Source organism: Carcharodon carcharias, chromosome 5, assembly GCF_017639515.1.
Source record: "Carcharodon carcharias isolate sCarCar2 chromosome 5, sCarCar2.pri, whole genome shotgun sequence".
Classification (NCBI taxonomy): domain Eukaryota; kingdom Metazoa; phylum Chordata; class Chondrichthyes; order Lamniformes; family Lamnidae; genus Carcharodon; species Carcharodon carcharias.
Genome location: NC_054471.1, coordinates 121452965 through 121475989, shown reverse-complemented (window position 1 = coordinate 121475989; position 23025 = coordinate 121452965). Strand labels below are relative to the sequence as shown.

The following is a 23025-nucleotide window of genomic DNA, read 5'->3' as shown; positions in this document are numbered from 1 at the left end:
CAGCTAAGGATCTATAAAGAAGAAAGATTGTACATATATAATGGCCCGTATCTTCTGAGGAATGGCAATCATTGTTGGATTGCCGCGCCGTTCAAAAATTCCCCTGATTTGACGCTGCTCTGCATTTGTTCTGACACCTACCAAGCCCGGCTTTTCCAGAAATGTGAAGCTTAGCATCCCTCAGAGAGCTGCGTTGAAGCAGAGTTGGGGGAAGACAGGACACCCCCCTTTTTATGGCACCAGCTGCCACGTGGTAAGTTTAAATGTCCAGTTTGAGTGTTAGCGAATGGGTGAATGAATGAATGGGTATCGTGGGTAGGTGGATGAGGTAAGTGAGTAGGTGGGTAAGGTGGGCAAGTGGGCACGGGGTAGTTGGGTGAACTGAACAGGTGGGCAATTGGGTAGTGGGTGAGGTGGGTAGGCTGGGTGAGGTAGTCGGTGGGTGAGGTGGGTACATCAGTAAGTGGGATAGTGGGTAGGGAATGTGGGTAGGGTGAATGAGATGGCAGGCGGGTGGTGTGGTAGGTGGGATCAGGTGTGGCCGATCAGGTGGTAGGTGTGTAGCGGGGCAGGTGGGTAAGGTGGTATGTGGGTAAGGTGGTATGTGGGTGAGGTGGTAGGTGGGTGAGGTGCTGGTTGGGTCTGGGAATAGTTGGATGGTTGGGGGTATGTTGGGCTTGGGTCGGGAGGGTAGTCTGGCCAGGTCAGAGGAGAGCTGAATGATCACCGATTAGGGTAGCGTGGTGCTCAGTGGGGTAGCCAGGTCGGGTGGTCAGCAGGTAGTCAAGTGGTTGGGGAAGTGTTGTCAGGGTGCACATGTGGGTGGATTAGGGGTACTATTAGGGAAGGTCAGGGGGTAGTCTGGTGCTTGGCGAGGGGTAGTTGTGTGAACAGAGGGTAGTTGGGTCAGGTCAGGGGTACTTGGGTCATGTCGGGGGGTAGTCGGGTCATGTTGGGAGCAAGTTGAAACTTCCCGCGCAATTCCCATGTAGGTCTGCGTGTCAGGACTTCCACGGGTCCCAATATACATTTCAGTCGTATGTCCAGCCTCAGACGATCCTGAGGCCAGAAGATTTGGGCTAGTCTATCAAATTCAAATCATACGTTAATGCTGCACCAGACTGAAGTAATATGGACATCCCAAGGAACCTCTGAGTGCATTCTCCAAACATATAAAATAATAAGCTCTTAATGGTTGAGATACTACATTAACACTCTGCCTTTTGTCTCCACTGGGGTGCTCCTGATCTGATTTCTTGGTTGCAAAAATGGCTTTTCTTCATGTAACGTTTGAAAAATTCAAGCAGCTCTGCTATCAAATTGTCAGGAGTCCGATAATCTGAAGTGACCTTCAGCTGAATATACATTGCATCATGTACTTACTTTCTGAAATATGAGTGGGACCCTGGTTCCTGGTACTTTTTTCTGATCCTGTTCCAATAGCATTGAAAGCGGAACTCCAAACAATCCCGTTTCTGAAAGGACATATTGAAAATCCAGAGTTCACTGAGCTTGAAGGACACCGTGTGCTCCTTCTGTTCCATAAAACTGAAACAAAGATCCTGATGCCGTTGCAACATTTCATATGATAATTTATGGTTAGAAGATTTTTTTTCTTTTTCAACATGCAGTGATTTCAAACGTAAGATCAGAAATAACTTTTTCACATAACAGAATGGTCCTAACTGAAAATGAAAGAGAAGGAGAAGGGTTAGTTTTCATTATGCAGGAAGCATATGGAGCCCGTGTGATGGATTTCCTGATGTGACATCCAAATGAGCATATGAGCACCTGGCTGACCATTAATCTAATGACCCCAATTGATTTTGCTGATTCAGATTTATTTACATAATCTGGGCCTACAACTGCACTCCTTGTCATCAACCTTGGCAGCTTGAATACCTGAAGATTATGCTAGGATTAGGAAAAAAAATGACCTCACGCAATTCAAATTGATCCTGGGTTGAAGATGCCAATTTGCTGATAGTGGTGACAAGAGTTTATCCATTTTATTGTTTTTCCAATGCAAACTTTGGAGTTTACTCTAAATCAGCACTCTCACCTGTTGCTATCTATAGTAAACCCTTTACATTGCTGTGGAATATTAAGAAGTTCACGACAGAGAGCACTATTTTCCTTACTGACTTATTGCCACACATATCACAAGTGCTACAATCCAGTGTCAACTCAACCTGAGAGAAAATAATGCAATTAAGTCCATGCCCATGCATAAAGAAAATCTTAAATTTTATGAAGAATAAAATAAGTGAAAAGTTTATATACAAAGTGTTAAATATATCAGCCTCATATGGAAGCAGGTGTTTCAAAATTTGAATATTATGTATTCTCATTACCTCTAATTTTGACTTTAATTGCTTTATGATGCTTGAAATCCACACCAACCGTATCGTAAAGAGCTGTTATTTCAATCAGAGCCAATGAACGCACTTTCTTCATGTCCTGAGGTGCGAGATTTCCGGCCTTAGTGGTGCCTGTCTTTTCTTTTGGCAGCCGGTAGTTCTTAAGAGAGAAACAAAGATGCATAGTGCCTTTCACAGCCTCAGCCCATCCAAAGTGCTTCATAGACAATTAAATACTTTTAAAGCGTAATCGTTATTGTAATATAGCAAATTCTGGCATTCAATTCATGCACAGCAAGGTCTCACAAATAGCAATGAAATAAATGATTGGACCATCTGTTTTTTGTTGGTATTGCTTAAAGGATAAATGTTGGTTGATATATTGGGTGAACTTTTGAATTTTGCCAAGGGCACTTTTTAAGTATCTATGAGGAGATGTAACATCGATGTGCAGAAATCTGGGGCAGGATTTTTAGTTCCGTGGGCGCCTGTGATCAGCGGGTCCGGAAGCAGCCGGGGAATGGACCCCTGACCATGATCAGCCCCCGACCACGATTTCACGCTGGCTGGCCAATTAATGGCCAGCCAGCATGAAAGGCACACTGAAATGCTCAGTGCTACCAGGGAGGGGATGGGAGGAGGGTGAGTGCTGAAGTGAGCGCGGGTGTAGGGGAGCACAGAAGGAAAGCTCCCTGAAGGCAAAGAGCTGCCTCAAGGAGCTGAAGAATTTAAATGCAAAAAACAAAGCTTTTAAAAACTGGGAAAAAATGCCCGTGCATCAGAATCAATCACTGGAACACACACCAGATGAAAATTCTGTCCAAACATTTTAATCTTTTTTTATTAATATCGGAAACCTCATCCCGCCTGTGGATGAGATTTCCTGAAAAATGTAAAGGCCGCCTGGCCGATTCGCCTGCCCGCTAACCGTAACGTTGGACGGGCAATGAAAAATCTCAGTTAATTACTACTTTAATGGCCTTAATAGTGCTCTTAATTGCTAGCGGGGAGTCTTGTGCACGCCTGCTGACCAAAATATCGTGCAAGTGCACAATGATGTCGGGATGCTCGCCTGACATCATCACGTGCTATTTCACACTCGAGTGGGTTGGGCACAAACCTGCACACAGAGCAAAAAATTCTGCCCCTGGTTATTATATAATTATGGCATTATAGCAATGATATATAGAGATCTGGTTATTAGATATTATATTGGGGCCTGGATATTAAGGATTGATGAGGAACAGGGTGTATAAATTTAGGAGGGTTAGCTTCAAAGAAATGAGGGATCAACTCAAGAAAATTAGCTGGAGAGGATTTTCAATGGTGATTCAGTATAGGACAAACAAAACATCTTTAAAAGAATAATGCTTAACATGCAGCATGAGTGCAGATGAGCATGGAACATAAGAAATGAATAAATTGATCTATGACTCAGATCTTCCAGTCTCTAGATCATGGCAGACTGGGTGTATGACCCAAGCTGTGCTTTGACCCTACAGATGTCCCGACGCATTGACCTCTGAGGGAACTGACCAGGAAGTTTGAACTTTGGACGGGCAATTCCCCTGCTTTCTGGGACCCTCCGCAGAAGTCTCCAACTCTGAGTTAGAGTCAGAGACTTTGGACAGTTTTGACATACATGCTTTTATAGTTACTCAAGAAAAGTTAGAAAAATCCTAATCTAACTCCTGGGTAACTACAGACATGATGCCTCAATAACTGACATTGACCTCCATACCCCCGCCCCCCACACCACCGCCCCCCCCACCCACTGACTCCCCCCTTGACCCCCTAACTACCTCCTGACCTCTAACTACCCCCCAGACCTCCCGACTACCCTGCCTGAACCGACCTGACCATCCTGACTAACCCCCAGCCCCGACTCCCCTCTTCCCATCTGACCTGACTAACCCCTGACCCACTTACCTACTCACCAGCTACCCACTTCATCCCTCTCACCCACCTGCCACCCTACCCATCAACCACCCTATACACCTACCAGGCTGCCCACCAGCCACCCAACTCCCCTTCCACCCTGCCCACCTGCCACCCTACCCATCAGCCACCCTACCCCACCTACCACCTCATCACCTGGAACTCTAACCACTTACCAAATTACCTCACCCACCTACCCTCCCTATCACCTTGCCTATCAATCATTCATGCACTCACCCATTCATCCATTTACCCATTCACTACCATTCACACTGGACATTTAAACTGATCACATGGCAGCTAATGCTGTAAAATAGGTGTGTGTCCAGTCTTTCCCCGACACCACTCTGCTGCCAAGGAGTTCTCCAATGGACAGTGTACTCCGCATTTCTAGAGAAACTGGGCTCAGATACCTGGCCGGAAATGCAGAGCTGCCTAGGAGCTCAGAAAAGTATGGTTGGAGCAGCAATTCAATGGTGATTGCGACTTTGTGAAAGACCTGGGCCAACATTTTTTTTTTGATTATGTATTTAAACTTGAAAATCTCTTTGGTCACCCTTCAATGTCTTTCAATGGTTGTCCACTCCTATTCCTTGTTTTATTTCCTCAAAACGTATTATCTCACACTTCAACATGTACTGTAGTTAAGTGTAAAATATTAAACATGGGAAAAAAGTGGGTGACACATGTTCCCTATGAATGGTGGAAAAGTCAAGAATGAAACTGAAAGAAACCTAGAAGTCTGAGTATACTCGGTGCTAAACATGACCTACCAATACAGAGCAATAATAATTAAAACCAACAGAATGCTGAAACATAAATCTATTATAGTAGAATGTAAGTCTGTGGAAGTCATGATCAAATTGCATGCTGCTGTTGTCTGGTGAATATTGGATATTATGTCCAGTTTTGGTTACCAAGATGCAAGGTAGGTATTCAAGCATTGAAAGCAACAGAAACATCATAGCTGGTTGATTTCTAATGTTTGATGTCTTAGCTATGACAAATGATTAGAGAAATTTGGACTTTTCAGCCTTGAAAGAAGTAGTTTGAACCTGATCCTGTAGAGGCATATTGGATCCAAATACTGGAACTTCCTTCCTAACAGCACTGTGGGTGTATCTGCAGCAGATAGACTGCAAAGGTTCAGGAAAGAGGTTCACCACCACCTTCTCATTGCCAACAATGCCCACAACCCATGAAAGAATTTTTAAAAATGTGAAAAATTTCTTCAAAGTAAATTGCTTCAAAGGTTCAAGCCAGTAAAAGCCAGATTTAGGATGGATTTTAGGATTAATTTTCCCCGTGTAATGAGTGGATTAGTAATGCCAGTCTTAGAAGTAATAGGGGTGCCACTCTGCTGGAAGTACCTTTTCCAATTAAATATTTTGAATTGCAGATTTCTAAAGTTGAATCAAAGTATTACATTCAACTAACTCAGTAACATCTGAATGAGGCACAGCTCCTTTAAAAGGGTAAGGATTATTCCATGATTGTGAAAAATATTTCTTGCAGTGAGCTTGTTAATGTGTGGCTGTTTATTATTTCTCCCCACTTTCCTTCAGTTTTTTTTTTACTTCCCTTTTCCTTTCCTGAAGGTATTAGATCATCCAACTGACTATTAAGTCGTTTTCGCCTCTACATCTGGAAGTCTATTTCGTGTGTAGACTCCTTGGTAAGGAATAATTTAATGAATAGTAGTTATCCTTTGGTAACTCGGTAAAATCACTATTTTTTATAGCTATTTATCCTCAAATGATGCTTACGCAAGCAAATTTTGAGCCAGTGAAAATGCTCTACTGTGGAGCAGAATGAGCTGTGATCATGTTTCTTCTTCCAAAAGATACACACAGAAAGAGCTCTGTGATCAACCACCCGAAGGAAGAAGCTGGCTTGGTAACGTCATTGTAGCCAGATACACTATGGATTATGTCCAGCTATATGACATTAAACCCACTGACAGCATGGCCTCCCAATCTTTCCTGTCCTCTATCACGGAGTTATTGGATGACATTGGGAAGAGTCTGGACAAATTGCCAACTCTGAACGAGCTGTCAAAAGCTATCTGGTCGTTCGAACTGAGTAAAACTGCTAGATGTGATGGTTTACTGGCTGAGTTGTATTCGATCCTGTGGGACTGGATCATCCCAGACCTGCTGCAAATGTACGAGTACATGTTTCTAGCTAGCAGCATGACAGAATCCATGAAGAAAGCCATCATTACCCTCATCTACAAGCAGAAGGGGAAGGGGGAGGAAATCAGAAATTGAGGCCCATTTCAAAGCTTAACATGACTACAAAATTCTGTCCAAAGTCATCGCCAATCAGTCAAGTCTGCTCTGCAGTTGGCTCCATCCTGATCAGACCTACACTGTACCCAGCAGGAAGATCTCTAATAGCCTAGCGCAACTCAGGGATGCGACTGCGTATGTGTGTAACATGGGGGTGGACAACTGCCTTATCAGCTTGAATCAAGAAAAGGCCTTTGACAAAATATTGCACACACACATGATGGATGTGGTCTCCAAAATAGGGAACCTAAAAATGGATTCAACTTCTCTACACAGACATTAGTAACACAGTATGAATACATGGGTAGAAATTGGAATGCTTTCCACTCGAATCTGAATCTGACAAGGCAATCCTCTCTCTCATCATGTTTGTGTGCTGTTTTGAACCTTTTGGAAAGTCCATCAGGAAAGATACAGGCAAAAGAGGAATGGCAATCCTTGGCAGCAGAGGTACCCAAGTCAAAGCTTTCCAGCATATGGATGACATGGCTGTCTTCTGCTCTGATACATTAGCAGTCTGCCAATTGATGAGCATCTGTGACCAGTTCAAATTGGCCTCAGGAGCCAAATTAAATTGTGGCAAGAACAAGGCCATGTTTTTTGGGAACTGGGCCAACTGCTCCATTGTCCCCTTCACCGTCAGGTCAGGCTTCCTAAAGGTGCTGGGGGTGTGGTTCAGAAGGGCCAAGGTGTGCACCAAAAAAAGCAAGATAAATCCAACCTGACCAATTACCATCCATCATTCCCGTCATCAGCAAAGTGATGGAAGGTGTCATTGGCAGGGCTATCAGGTGGCACTTACTCAACAATAAACGGCTGACTGATGCTCAGCTCGGGTTCCACCAGGACCACTCGGCTTCTGACCTCATTACAGCCTTGGTTCAAACATGGATAAAAATGCTGAGCTCAAGAGGTGAGGTGAGAGTGACTGTCCTTGACTGATGTCAAGCATTTGGCTGATTGTGGCAACACGAAGCCTTAGCAAAACTGGAGTCAATGGGAATCAGGGGGGAAACTCTCCACTCTTTGGAATCACATTTAGCACAAGGAAAGATGGTTGTGCTTGTTGGAGGTAAATTATCTCAGTGACAGGACATTGTTGCAGGAGTTCCTCAGGGTAGTGTCCCATGCCCAACCACTTTCAATTGCTTCATCAATGACCTTTCCTCTATCATAAATTCAGAAGTGGGGATGGTTGTAGATGATTGCCCAATGTTTAGCATCACTTGCGACTCCTCAGGTACTGAAGCAGTACATGACCAAATGCAGCAAGTCCTGGACAATATCCAGACATGGGCTGACAAGTGGCAAGTAGCATTTGCGCCACACAAAAGCCAGGAAATGACCCTCTCCAACAAGAGGGAATCCAACCATTTTACCTTGACATTCATTGGCATTGGTAAGGAATCTCCCACTATCAATATCCTGGGGGTTACCATTGACCAGAAACAGAACTGGACCAGCCATATAAATACTGTGGCTACAAGAGCAGGTCAGAGTCTAGGTATCCTGTGAAGAATAACTCACCTCCCCAAACCCTGTCCACCATCTACAAGGCACAAGTCAGAAGTACGATGAAATATTCTCCACTTGCCTAGATGAGTGCAGCTCCAACAACACTCAAGAAGCTTGACTCCATTCAGGGCAGAGCTGCCCTTGATTGGCACCTTATCCACCTCCTTAAACATTCACTCAACTGACACACGGTGGCAGCAGTGTGTACCATCTAGAAGATGCACTGCAGAAACTCACCAATGCTACTTGGACAGCACCTTTCAAACCTGTGACTTCTGCCATGTAGAAGAACAAGGCAGCAGGTAGATGGGAACACCACCAACTGCAAGTTCCCCTCCAAGTCACTCAGCATTCTGACTTGGAACTATACCGCCATTCCCTCACTGTTGATGGGTCAAAGCCCTGGAACTCCCTTCCTAACAGCACTGTGGTGTACTTACACCAGATGGACTGTTCAAAAGGCAGCTCTCCATCACCTTCTCAAGGGCAACAGGGATGCACAATGTATGCTGGCCTAGCCAGCGACGCCCTCTTCCTGTGAAAGAAGAAAAGAGCTGGCAGTAGAATAAACACATGGTGAGACAGAAGCTGAGCAAATGGGAATAATACTCCCTCTTCAAATTGTGGGTTCAAACCTGGTCATTAGGTGTGAGGTGTTCTCAGTGTTGCTCTGTATGGAACAAACCTGGCCCGAACCCTGCTCCTATGCCATGGCGAAAATACAAGCCATCTTCCGCTTTATTTGGAGATTGAAATTTAACTGTGACTGCAGGGTCATGATGTACAAAACCTTTAGATAAAGAGGGAAAAATGTATTTAATGTCGCTTGCACTCTGATGGCCACCTTTGCGTATGGCTGCATCAAACTGTGCATAGACCCTTGGTATGCAATCACCTGGGGCTGGATTTTGACTACCGAGGCAGGTCATTTGAGTTGGGAAAGTTCCCAACTCACCGGAACCACTTGGTAAAATGTATCCCATAATGTGCAATAGGTTTGCTGAGTTCGGATTTATCTCCTGTGTGAGTCGCACTCTGTTCCCTTTCCCCCTACTGGCAAAAAATGGGATTTGTCAGAATTGGGAGCAGGACTTCCCGCCTGCAATTTTTGAAGTTCCATGGAGTTTTACTGACTCCGGGAAAATCCGGCTCCAAGTGTCACTGCATGCTGAGGTTCTAATTGTCCCAGATGTTTTGAAGAATGGATCTGGCCACATTGCTGTGTAATACCATACCACCTGTCCCTCAAGAATCATGAGACAATCAAGCAGAGGTCCACACATAATTTCTTCGAGGCCCTGTGGAAAAAGATGGTAAATCCTGTTAGATAATTCCCTGAGCAAACTGTCAAAATCTTATGACAAAATGCCTTATCACCAGAACTTTCAAACAAACACCAGGACGTAGCTTGACTGGTGGTAAGAAGGGCCCTCCTCCTCAGACTCTTCCAGCATGCTTGGAATCTCACCACCTCTGCTTGCTGCCCTGAAGGCGGCTGCAGTGAGGAAGAAGCTGTTACCCGCCTTGTTCTGGAGTGTGCCTTTGCAAAGAAGGTCTGGAAAGAGATGCAATGGTTTAAGTCAAGTTTCATCCCGAGCAGCTCCATAATGTAAGCTTCTGTGCTCCACTCAGGGATGCACACCAAGATAAACATCAACCACTGCTGGAGGATCATCAACTTGGTGAAAAACCCTCTTTGGCCTGCCTGAAACTTGCTGGTCTTCCAGTGCAAGGAGCTGTTGATGGCCAAGTGTTGCAGACTGAACATTGCAAGGCCCAGGACTATGTGCTTAGGGATACACTGAAGCTTGAGGTGAAGCACCTCATGTAGTGTGTTGTTGTAATGGCAAGTGTGTAAGAAATTGGGGGTCTTTAATAAGTGGGTATTTTCTGCATTTTATGAAATTAGCTAAGCAGGATGATTTTCTTTCTGCAAAGAGTGTTTTTGAACACTTTGACCTCTAAACAGTCATAGTTCAGGCTGCTGTGTTGACATTCCTGAGTTGTTAGATGACATCCTGTGCACCCCCTTATCTCTCAAATGTTTAGAAAAGACCATGATATGACCCTCAGCATGACGTAAACTAAAAACTGACCTTGAGCGGGATGACGAACAGGGAAGGGTGGCAACATAGGAACAGGAGAAGGCCATTCAGCCCATCAAGCCTGCTCCACCATTCAATACAATCATGGCTGTCTCTACTTTAAACATACTCAATGACTGAGCTTCCATGGCCCTCTGGGGTAGAAAATTCCAAAGATTCACAACCCTCTGAGTAAAGAAATTTCTCCTTATCTCAGTCCTAAGTGGCTTATTTTGAAATTGGGTCCCCTGGTTCTAGACTCCCTGCATCTACCCTGACTATTCCTTTAAGTATTTTGTAGGCTTCAATGAGATCACATCTCATTCTTCGAAACGCTAGAGAATACAGGCCCAGCTTCCCCAGTCTCTCTTCATAAGACAGTCCCATCATCCCCAGAACAAGTCTGGTGAACCTTCATTGCACTCACTCTATGGCAATAATATCCTTTCTGAGATAAGAGGACCAAAACTACACACAGTGCTCCAAGTATGGTCTAACTAAGCTTCTATACAATTGAAGCAAGACTTCACTACTCCTGTACTCAAATTTTCTTGTGTTCCATTAGCCTTCCTAAGTGACTGCTCACCTACATGTTAGCTTTCAGTGACTTATGGACAAGGACACCCAGGTCCCTTTGTACATTTACGCTCTCTAATATCTTACCATTTAGGAAATACTCTGCACATCTGTTCCTTTTACCAAAGTGGATAACCTCACATTTCTCCACACTATGTTCCATGAATGTTCTTGCCCACTCACAAGGCCTGTCCAAATCCTCCTGGCTTTACATCTTCTTCACAACATACATTCCTGCCTAGCTTTGTATCATCCGCGAACTTGGAAATATTACATTTGGTTCCGACATCCAAATCATAGGTATATATTGTGAATGGCTGAGGCCCAAGTACTGATCCTTATGGTGCCTTACTAGTCACAGCCTGCCAATGCGAGAGTGACTGTTTTATTCCTACTTTCTGTTTTCTGCCTGTTAGCCAATCCTTAATCCATGCTAGTGCATTGCCTCCTATACCATGTGCTTTTATTTTGCTAATCAACCTTCTGTGAGGGACTTTATCAAAAGCCTTCTGAAAATCCAAGTATACTAAGTTCATTGACTCTTCTTTGTAAATTTTGTTAGTAATATCTTCAAAAAACTCCAACAAGTTAGTCAAACATGATTTCTCATTCGCAAATCCATGCTGACTATGCCCAATCAGATCACAATTATCCAAGAATCCATTTATCACATCCTTTATAATAGATTCTAGCATTTTCCCTACCACAGATATAAGGCTCACAGGTCTGTAGTTCCCTGTTTTCTCTCTCCCTCCCTTCTTAAATAGTGGGGTGACATTTGCTACCTTCCAATCTTCAGGAATCATTTCACAATCTATAGAAAATGATTACCAGTGCATCCACTATCTCTATAGCAACCTCTTTCAATACTCTGGGATGCAGAATATCAGGTTCCGGGGAATTATTAACTTTCAGTCCCATTACTTTCTCCTATCCAACCTTCTTACTTATACTAATTTCCTTCAACTCCCCATTCTCCCTAGTCCCTTGGATCTCTAAATCTGGAATATTTCCTGTATCTTCCTCAGTGAAAAGAGACACAAAGTAATCATTCAGCTTCTCTACCATTTCTCTATTCCCCATTATGAATTCTCCTGACTGCCTGAAATGGACCTACATTCGTCTTAGTCAAACACTTCCTTTTTACATACCTATAGAAGCCTTTGCAATCCGTTTTTTATATTTATTGCCAGATTACATTCCTAATCTATTCTCGCTTTCTTTACCTTTTTCTTGGTCTTCCTTTGCTGGATTCTAAAGACCTCCCAATCCTCAGGTTGACTATTACTTCTGGCAACTTTGTAAGCCTTATCTTTAAATCTTATATAATCCTTAACTTCCTTTGTCAGCCATGGTTCACTGACATTTTTTGGGTTTTTGCACCTTGAATGAATGTATAGGTGCTGTAAGCTATATAATAGTTCTTTGAAGATGATCCATTGCCTATGTACAGTCATACCTTTTAATGTATTTTCCCAATCCACCTGAGCCAATTTGTCCCTTATACCTTAATAATTTCTTTTATTCAACTTTAACACCCTTGCTTCACAGTGAACTACCTCACTTACAAACTTAATGTAAAATTTTATCATATTGTGGTCACTCATCCCTAAAGGTTCTTTTACAACATGATTAATTAGCCCTTTTTCATTACATAATACTAGATCTAAAATACCTGTCCTCTAATCGGTTCCTCAACATATACGGCGCTAGAAAACCATCCCTAACACACTCCAGAAACTCTTCCACCACAGCATTAGTGCTCAATTGGTTTATCCAGTCTATATGCAGATTGAAGTCACCCATGATTATTGTATTGCCCATGCTACATGCTTCTCTCATCTCCTGATTAATGCAATGCCCCACATTACCACTACTGTTTGGTGGCTGGTAAGCAACTCCAAACAAGTTCTGCTGATCTGAGATCCTCCTTTACTAATTCACTGATCCCATTCCTTATTGTGAGCACAACTCCAACCTGTCAGTCTGGATACCTGCCCCGTATCCATTGGTCTGAAGGGTAGAGGTAGGGGATTGACACTAGGTAAGCTACCAGACCCCAGAGATAGAATATATCAATGGGCACAAAGGAGGAACTACTGCCTGGGAGAAGGCCAAGAGCCTTCTGACGTCTCAGCCGAGCCGAGGGAAAGGCAAACAAGGAAAGAAAGGAAGACTACCGTCTGCAATCAGTGAAAGACTGCCATCCCCACCACCTGGGGCTGCAGCTATTTGTCTATCCTCTGGGACCGGTAAACGGTCACGGGTCGTATACTTTCTCTGTCTAATTAATTAATGCATCATATCTAAACTGTTGCTTCTTAATCAATTTAATAAACCATCTTAAAATTACCTATGATTAGTCAACTGTCTAATTAGGTATCTGTGGGCCCGAATCCAAAAATCTTACAAGTATAGTGAAGCACCTCATGAATGGCATTGAAAGAAACTGATCTGTTTCACACATTATGTAAGGTTGAAATTGAATAGGCATGTAATGTAATTTTACAAACTTCATGAATAAAGTACATTGTTGGAAAGAATATTAGTACTTTGCATCTGTCTTCAATAAAGAAAAGGATGCTGCCAATGTCATAGTAAAGAGGAAGCAGTTGATAAATGGGATAGGATAAAATGGATAAAGGAAAGGTACCGAGAATGTTGGCATTACCCAAAATAAAAAAGTCACTCCGTCTGGATGGAATGCATTCGAAGTTGTTAAGGGAGATGAAGGTGGAAATTATGGAGGTACTAGCCACAATCTTCCAATTATTATTGATGCAGGAGGACTGAAGGATTGCAAACTTAATACCCTTTCAAAAAAAAGGGGAGAGTAATAAACCCTGCACTACAGGCCAATCAGCCTGATGATTATGATGGGTAAACCTTTGGAGATAATAATTTGGGAAAAAATGAATTCCACTTGGAAAAATGTGGTATAATAAATGAAAATCGCTTGAAATTGTTAAATGCAAAATGTGTTTGACTAACTGGAGTTCCTTGACCAAGTACCGGAGATCGTTGCTGACGGTTATATGATTGACGTTTTGTATCTAGTCAAAAGTAACACATGTTAAAGCGATTGGGAAAATTGAAGCTGATGGGATTAATGAGCAATTGCTGCACGTGTACAATTTTCAGAGTGGAGGGAAGTATACAGTGGTGTATATCAGGGGTCAGTATGAGGGTGACTGCATTTTTGGTATATATTGATGACCTGCTCTTGAGTACATACAGCATAATCTCAAAGTTTGCTGAGGGCACAAAATTCAGAATGCAGTAAGCAGTGAGAAGGATAGCAAAAGTCTTCAGGCCAGAAACACTGGTGAATTGAGCAGATGAAATTTAATTCAGAGATGCGTGAAGTGATTCATTTTGGTAAAGAAAATGAGGAGAGACAATGGGTGGAATTGTCGCAGATTTGCACTAAGTGTAGTAGCGGGCAGGGAAAATGACCTTGTACCTGCCGGTCGCCATGGTGGCTTCTAACACTGTATTATCCCAAATCCACTGCATTAATTATGCATTCCTGGGAAGCACGCCATTCCAATGGCGGGAAGGCTCTCATTTGCCATGCCATCACCTTACCACTTCATCACACCAAGCGCCATATTTAAAATGCAGCCGTGCACACACCTCTCAATGCTCCCAGCCCAAGACTGCTGCACAGAAGAAGGGATGGCCCCAAAAGACAAAAAGATTGCAGTCCCCCGGTTTAGTGACATGTCCCTTGAGTGCCTTCTGGACGCCGTGGGGACCCACCATGATGTCCTCTACCCCCCCCTCTGGCTGCAGGAGGGGCAGTGGCATCACCCATCCAGCATAGTAGTGATGATCAGTGCTAATGCCCTGCAAAAGAGGACAGCCACCCAGTGCCACTATAGGATGAATGGTCTCATCTGTTCTGCCGGGGTAAGTCACTCTTCTCGTCACTCTCAACTCACACACTCACAAACCCATCACATATCAGGGACAACACCAATTCTCACACACACCCTCACATTCTCTTCAGGCTAATGTTCTCTGGAGCTCACATCCTCAATCTCCACATGGCTCCTCTCACCACACAAACATTCCATAAAACCATAAGATGTAGGAGCAGAAGTAAGCCATTCAGCCCATCGAGTCTGCTCTGCCATTCAATGAGATCATGGCTGATCTGATAATCCTCAATTTCACTTTCCTGCCTTTTTCCCACAACTTTTGATTCCCTTACTGTTATAAATCTGTCTATCTCAGCCCTCAATATACTTAACAACCCAATCTTTACAGCACTCTGCGGTAAAGATTTCCACAGATTTACTACCCTCTGAGAAAAGAAATTCCTCCTCATCTCTGTATTAAATAGGAGACCCCTTACTCTGAGGTTATGCTCTCTGGTCCTAGACTGTTCCACAAGGGGAAACAACCTCTCAGCATCTACTCTGTCAAACCCCCTAAGAATCTTTTATGTTTCAAGAAGGTCACCTCTCATTCTTCTAAACTCCAATGATTATAGGCTCAACCTATTCAACCTCTGCTCATAAGAAATTCCCTCCATACCTAGGATCAACCTAGTGAACCTTCTCTGGACTGCCTCCAATGCCAGTATATCTTTCCTTAGATAAGGGGACCAAAACAGTTCACAGTATTCTAGGTATGGTCTAACTAGTGCCTTGTATAGTTTTAGCAAGACTTGCCTATTTTCATGCTCCATTCCCTTTGAAATAAAGGCCAACATTCCACTGCCTTCTCTATTACCTGCTGAACCTGTATGCTAGATTTTTGTGATTCATGCACGAGGACCCCCAAATCTCTCTGTACTGCAGCTTTATGCAGTCTTTCTCCATTTAAATAATATTCAGCTCCTCTATTCTTCCTACCAAACATAATCTCACATTTTCCCACATTATATTCTGTGTGCCAAGTTTTTTCCCCACTCACTTAACCTGTCTATATCTCTCTGTGGACTCCTTGTGTCATCCTCATCACTTGCCTTCTCACCTATTTTTGTGTAATCCGCAAACTTGGTGATGATACATTCACTTCCCTCATCTAAGTCATTAATATATATTGTAAATAATTGAGGCCCCAGCACTGATCCCTGTGACACTCCAAGATACAGGTTGCCATCCTGAAAATGCCCCCTTTATCCCAACTCTCTGTCTTCCATTAGTTAGCTAATCCTATATCCATGCTAATATACTACCCCCAACACCATGGGCTCTTATCTTATTAAGTATCCTTATGTGCGGTACCTTATCGAATGTCTTTTGTAAATCCAAATGTATTACATCTACTGGTTCCCCTTTATCTTACCTCCTCAAAGAATTCTAATAAACTTGTCAGGCATGTTCTGCCTTGCTGGTAGATCTCTGCACCCTGGTGTTGGGTTCTCCAGTGTGCTGGCAGGTGACATTCATCAACTTGTGGTTGTACAGTCAAAGGTACTTGAGTCATTGGCATGTAGCCCCTCAGTTCTGATGTGAACAACCTGTTACTCCAGGGTGTTGCTGCCGTCAGAACTTTGCTGCTATGTGGACACGTTTATCAAAATCCATCTGGTTTAAATATTGCAATGAAGCCATGCTGACTCTGCTTGATTATATTATGTATTTCTAAATGCCCTGCTATTACATCTTTATATTAGACTCTAACATTTTCCCAATGACAGATGTTAAGCTAACTGGCCTATAAGTTATCTGTTTTTTGTCTCCGTCCCTTTTTGAATAAGGGTGTTACATCGGCCATCCTCCAATCCTCTGGGACTTTTCGAGAACCTAAGGGTCCTTGGAAGAATACTACTACTGCATCCAATATCTATGTAGTTAAAAACAAAAAAACAAAAACTGCGGATGCTGGAAATCAAAACAAAAACAGAATTACCTGGAAAAACTCAGCAGGTCTGGCAGCATCGGCAGAGAAGAAAAGAGTTGACGTTTCGAGTCCTCATGATCCTTCCACAGAACACTATGTAGCTACTTCATTTAGTATCCTAGGCTACAACCCATCAAGTCCAGGGGACTTATTGGCCTTTAGCCCCACTAGTTTCCCTACTGCTTTATCTCAAGTGATAGTTATTGTATTTATTTCTTCCCCCCTTTTGTCCCTTGATTATTTAGTATTCTTGGAATGCTATTAGTGTCTTCTACTGTGAAGACTGATGCAAAGTATTTATTCAACTCCTCTGCCTTTTCCTGGTTCCCCATTATTATTTCCCCAGCCTCATTCTTTAAGGGGCCTATGTTCACTTTGGCCTTTCTCTTTTTATATATTTAAAGACACTCTTACTGGCTTATTTTATATTACTTACTAGTTTACACTCAAAGTTTATTTTCATCCTCTTTATTATTATTTTGGTCACCTTTTGTTGCTTTTTAAATCTTTCCCAATCCCCTGGCTTACCACTAATCTTTGCCACATTGTATGTTTTCTCTTTCAAATTTAAACTATCCTGAACTTCCTTGGTTAACTATGGTTGGTTTATCCCCTTCCTTGAATCCTTCTTCCTCACTGGGGTATATCTTTGTTGTGAGTCATGAACTATTTTCTTAAACATCTGCCATTGTTCATCAACCGTCTTTTCTGCTGACCTCCTTTCCCAGTCCACTCCAGCCAACTCTGCCCTCATTCCATTGTAATTACCCTTATTTAAGCTTAGCACAGTTATTTCTGATGCAAGTTTCTCCCTCTCAAACTGTATGCTAAATTTTACCATGTTATGGTCACTGTTTCCTAGGGGGTCTTTTACTCTGAGGTCATTTATTAAACTTGCCTCATTACACATTACCAGGTCCAAAATAGCTGATCCCTGGTTGGGTCCACAACATATTATTCGAGGAAAATGTCCCAAATACACTATGAATTCTTGCTCATGGTTACCTCTGCCAATTGATTTTCCCAATCTACAAGAAGATTAAAGTCACCCATGATTAATATGCTGCCTTTTTTACATACCCTCATTATCTCCTGATTTATTCTCTGTCCTACAGTATAGCTACTGTTAGGAGGCCTATAGACTACTCCCAACAGTGTCTTCTTCCCCTTGTTATTTCTTACTTCCACCCTTATGGATTTTACATCTTCCAATCCAAGATCATTTCTTGCTATCATACTTATTCCAGCTCATACTAACAAAGTTACCCCACTTTTCTTCTTGCTTTTCCTTTCAAAAAATCACATACCTCTGAATATTTAGTTCCCAGCTTTGATCCCCTTGTAACCATGTCTCTGTAATGGCTATAAGATCAAACCCATTAACCTCTATTTGTGCCATTAATTCATTTATTTTGTTCTGAATACTATGTGCATTCAGGAACCATCAATTTTGCCTTTTTACCATTTTTTTTCTCCATTTGACCCTATTTGCTGCTTTGTTTAAATGCTTGTACACTCTGTTCCCTCCTGTCACACTCTGGATATTATTACCTAAGTAGCTGCCCTGCAATGCTGCCATATCGTTTTGCTTTGCAAACCTACGTATCTCCTCTCCAGAGCACACCCCCCAACCCCCTCTGGCACCTCCTCCCCACCTAGATTAAAGCCCAAATTTTCAATTTGCCAGGACACTGGCCCCAGCACAGTTCAAGTGAAGCCTGCCCTGCCGTAACTGCTCCCTCTTACCCTAGTATTAGTGCCAATGTCCTAAGAACTGAAACCCATTCCTCCCACACCAATCTTTGAGCCACGCATTTAACTCCTTGACTTTATTTACTTTACGCCAGTTTGCCCGTGGCTGAGGTAGTAATTCTGAGATTATTATCTTGTAGATTCTGCTTTTTAATATAACTCCCAAGTGTTCAAATTCTTTCAGCAGAACCTCCTTTCTAGTCCTATCAATGTTGTCGGTACCAATGTAGATGATGACAATTGGATCCCTCCCCTCCCACTCCATGTTCCTCTCCAGTCATGAGGAGATGTCCTTAGCCCTGGCACTGGGCTAGCAACATAGCCTTCAAGACTCATGTTCATGGCTGCAGAAAACAGTATCTATGCCTCTAATTATTTGTCCCCTACCAATACATTCCTATTTACTCCCCCCACTTGAATGGTTCCCTGTACCACAGTGCCACAGTCACTTTGCTCATCCTCACTACAGTCCCTGCTCTCATCCATACAGCTTGCAAGAAACTCATAATTGCCAAGGTAACTTTCCCCTTCTCTGATGTGGCGCAATATCTGCAGCTCGGACTCCAGCTCCTCAACTCAATTCTGAAGTTCTTCGAGCTGCAAACACTTACTACAGGTGTGTTCGCTCCAAATCACCTTGGTGTCTAGCAGTTCCCACATGCTGCAGCAGCAACACATCACCCATCCTGCCATGACTATCATAGTTTTTTTCATTTAATAATTAATTACTCGAGTATCCCTGCTCTTCACGCTTGAAGAATCCCCTGCTCTTTACACTTTATTGTAATTAATTTTTTTACACCAGTATAGATCTTCTTCCAAGTTATTTTTAAGAAAAAGAGAGAAAAAATGTCCATGCAGTGCTATATGTCCTGCTCACACTCTCTCCATCTGTTTCCATGCAAGAGAAGCCTGCTCACATCAGCAGGGAGAGGTCCCAGGCCAGGGGCTGAATATTTCCCCCATCGGGGGGGCGGGGAGGGAGTTGATTAGCGAGCTCGTGCGGAGGCACTTCTGATCAGTGCCCCCAATTGGAGGCATGCTGCCATTTTACGTGGGTGGGCCAATTAAGATCCGCCCAATGTGATGTCCGCACAGAAGCACTATGTGCTCCCTGTGCAAGCGCTATGCGCTCCCTGTGCAAGCGTTATGTGCTCCCTGTGCAAGCGCTATGTGCTCCCTGTGCAAGCGCTATGTGCTCCCTGTGCAAGCGCTATGTGCTCCCTGTGCGGGTAGGGGTAGTGGGGGGGGGAAATCCCAAAATCGAGAGCGCGCTCTTTCACGCACGCGCATGAAAGAGCACACTCAATCTCCTTGAGGCTAAGAGCTGCCTCAGGGAGACTGGCTGTACATTTAAAAAAATTAAAAATAGAAAAATAAAATTTCCTTTAATGTTCCCTCATGTGACAATGTCACATGAGTTGGGACATATCCATAATTTTTACAAAATCTTTATTAAAATGTTTTAAAGACTTATTGAAACCTCATCCCACCTGTGGATGAGGTTTCATGTTTCTTCTAGCTCCCACCAGGGCTCCTGGCGTGCCCGCTAACCTTAAGATTGGACAGGCAGGTCCTTCAATTACTTAATTGACCCTGTCAATGGTCTCAATTGTCAATTGACAGGTCGGTGGGCGCACAGCTGATTTTGCTGTGCTCCTGCCTTCCTGAAAATTTAAATTAGGCGCGGTGACATTGGGAGTTCCCCCCGATGTCACTGCGCGTCATTTTACGTGCCGGCGAGCGGGCCCCACCCCCGCTCGCCAACTCGTACAATTCTGCCCCAGGGTGGATTGGCCCACATTAGGCTCCTCACTCACTTTGAGGAGCATGTCATTGCACTGACCGGTGAGGACATGGACCATGCCTGTGGTGACGGTGAGGTCAGCGGTGAACACGCTCGTGAGGATCCTGCATTGCATCATCCCTCTCTCAATGGCAAATGTGAGTGCTCTCTCTCCTGCTTTTGCCTCTGCTGCCATGCACTAATTATCTCGACTTTGGTTCACAAGGCACACTGCCAAAACCGACACCCTCAGCCAGCCAGTCCATCAAATCCATCCAGGTCCTCATCTCCAGCCAAGAGGACTCCTCATCCATTGAAGAGCTGGAAATAAGCTGCCTGGGCTTACCCACAGCCTGCAACAACACAGAGACGCTCACCTCATTGTCCCGAGCATTTTCAATGCTGTCTGTTGGGGTTCTCTTTCAGATGTCCATCTGAACTGACCTGCATCTCCGCCCACCCACTGATCATACTCCCCTACAGCACCTGACCTCGCCCACCACGACTCTCATTTCACTTTCAATTTAGATAGCATGGTTGTGATTCAGTTCATTAGCTTCCCCATCCTTTCCTGTTCCCCCAGTCACCCATTTCCTTTCCCCATCAATGCTGACCCCCCTGGCATCACCTTCCACTCCCCTCCATGACCTACCAGCCACAACCCTTTTCTTTCGGGGATGTCTAGGTGAATGAACACGTTCCCTTCCTTCCTGAAAATCTCACCCCCATCCACATTCACCCCCCACCCCCCCACCTCCGACCTCCACCTTCCCACCCCCAGGGTGCGTGTCTGCCTCCGAGTCCCCACCAATCACCCTTGCCACCCCTTCTACTATTGAACCCTCACCTTCCCACCCTATGGCCTCAGTCTGCCCTCGGTCATTCTCACCATTCCCTCGTACCACACCCACCCTCAGTTTGCTCCCCAGGAGGCAGTCATGGGCTCATCAGAGCCCACCCTTGCACGTTCACCCAGACATATCCCCCTCTGCACCCCTTCCCCCCTTGGAGCCCCTTCCCCCATGGAACCTCTTCCCCCTTGGAATTCCTTTCCCCATGGGACTCCTTCTCACCCTGGACTCAGCCCCACTTTGTCCTTCCCACTTCCTAACTCCTTCGGACACCCTTACTTCTTCCCCCTTCCTGACTCCTTCCTCCACCATTACCTCTCCTTCCACCCTTACTCCCTCCCGTCTCCACAGTCCTTCCTCCCCCGGTCCCGTTCCCCTCTCCACACTCCCTCCCTCTCTAAACTCCTTCCCTTACACCTTCCACCACCACCCCCCCCTTACACCTACCTCCCCAGTTGTCATTTTCCCCCTGTTATCCACTTCCTGTTCCCATTCACCCTCCTTACCAACCTGGCCTGACACCTTTATTCCCCCCTCCCAACTTCAACCCCTTAACACCTTAGTTTTTCCTCCCAACCTCACCCTGCCGACATCTTTCTTTTCCACTTCTCAACCTCATCCCCCCAAGACCTTTGTTCCCTCTCCCAACCTCACCCTTCTGACACCTTTGCACCCCCTCCTAAGCTCACCTCCCCACACCCCACCCACTGACACCTCTCCCTTGCCTAGTCAATCCTAGACCTTTCTCTACCACCCGCCGGTACATCTTTCTTTCCAAAACACAACTGGACCTTCCTCTCCACCCCCTTGACCATCATCCGTTGTGTGCAAACCCTCAATGGTGACTTTCCAACATCCGTGAGCTGCTTCACAGCAGAGCCATGTTTATGAAGATCCACACAGCATACCATGGACATTCCTCTAGTGTCCCAATGGTGTTGGGCTCCAGCATCTTCTGCTCCTTGGATGTCTGCGATGTGAGCAAGGGCTGGACAGTAAGTTCCAACTTGTGCACGTCATACTTGTCAAGACATGTTCTGCACCAGCATGTTTTCCTGCCGACGTGGTCGGACAGTCCAGCGTGGGGGGGATAATTCCGGTGGGCTGGCTTTATAATGATACGCAGATGTGTTACAATGAGGTCCCCGACATTCATTGGAGGGAGATGACGGGCTAAGCAGATGATTGCAAACTGGTTTCACGATGTCATGAAACGAATTTTTCGACCTTCTCACCATATTGTCTGCTTATGCCACTGAACACGCCCGACGCCAGTGGGCACAGAAAATTCTGCCCAATATTAAGTAAAAATGGTACGATTAGAAAGGGGTGCAGGAACAGAGGGGCTTGGGAGTTTATGTACAAAAATCTTTGAAGGTGTTAGGACAAATTGAGAAGGCTGTTAAAAAGGCAAATTTGTTTTATAGGGTCGAATTTTACAGTCGCCCACTGGCAGGTTTAGAGGCAGGGGTACCCAGAAAATTCCTCGGATGGCCTTCCTATCACTTTCCTGCCTGCCCATGACCTGCCCACAATATTATGAGTCACTTCTGGCCCGGCCTCAATTTTGAGGTTGGCAGGGGGAGTTCAGGCCCTGGGGGAAGCCTGCAGATCACCTTGCATGGACCTCAGGTGGGAAAGGGGTGGGAAACGCTTCTAGCACTGGCCCCCTTCCAAGATACAATCCCCCCCACAGAGCCCCACAAGGTCTGCCTCCCCCTCCCCATGGATGCAATATTACCCCCGGCCTCTCCATCAGGAACCCCAACTCCTCTCCCCACCAACCCAGGCCTCTCCTCCTGTCCCTGCCAGCAGCTCCCTGAGTTGGAACATCCTCTGGAGTGTGGGTGGAAATCCAGCCAAAACCTGTTGACCGTTCGAAAACCCAGCCATCTGTAAATTTCTGCCCCTAAGCTAGAGACCTAGTACGAAAAGAAGGAAGTTGTATCAAACTGTTATATGTCACTAGTTAGACCCAGTTAGAGTATTATGTCCAACTTTGGATATCACACTTTA

The 23025-nt window shown here is 44.5% G+C and overlaps 1 protein-coding gene across 1 annotated transcript in view; it reads right to left on the bottom strand.

Moving 5' to 3' along the window:
• Nucleotides 1-23025, bottom strand: part of arhgap18 (Rho GTPase activating protein 18) — a 105724-nt gene that overhangs the window by 31564 nt on the left and 51135 nt on the right. The window contains exons 6-7 of the mRNA XM_041187389.1: nucleotides 2355-2520; nucleotides 1384-1475 (exon numbers count right to left, since the gene is read on the bottom strand). Coding sequence (XP_041043323.1) covers nucleotides 1384-1475; nucleotides 2355-2520 — 258 coding nt within the window. The remainder of the gene's footprint in view (nucleotides 1-1383; nucleotides 1476-2354; nucleotides 2521-23025) is intronic.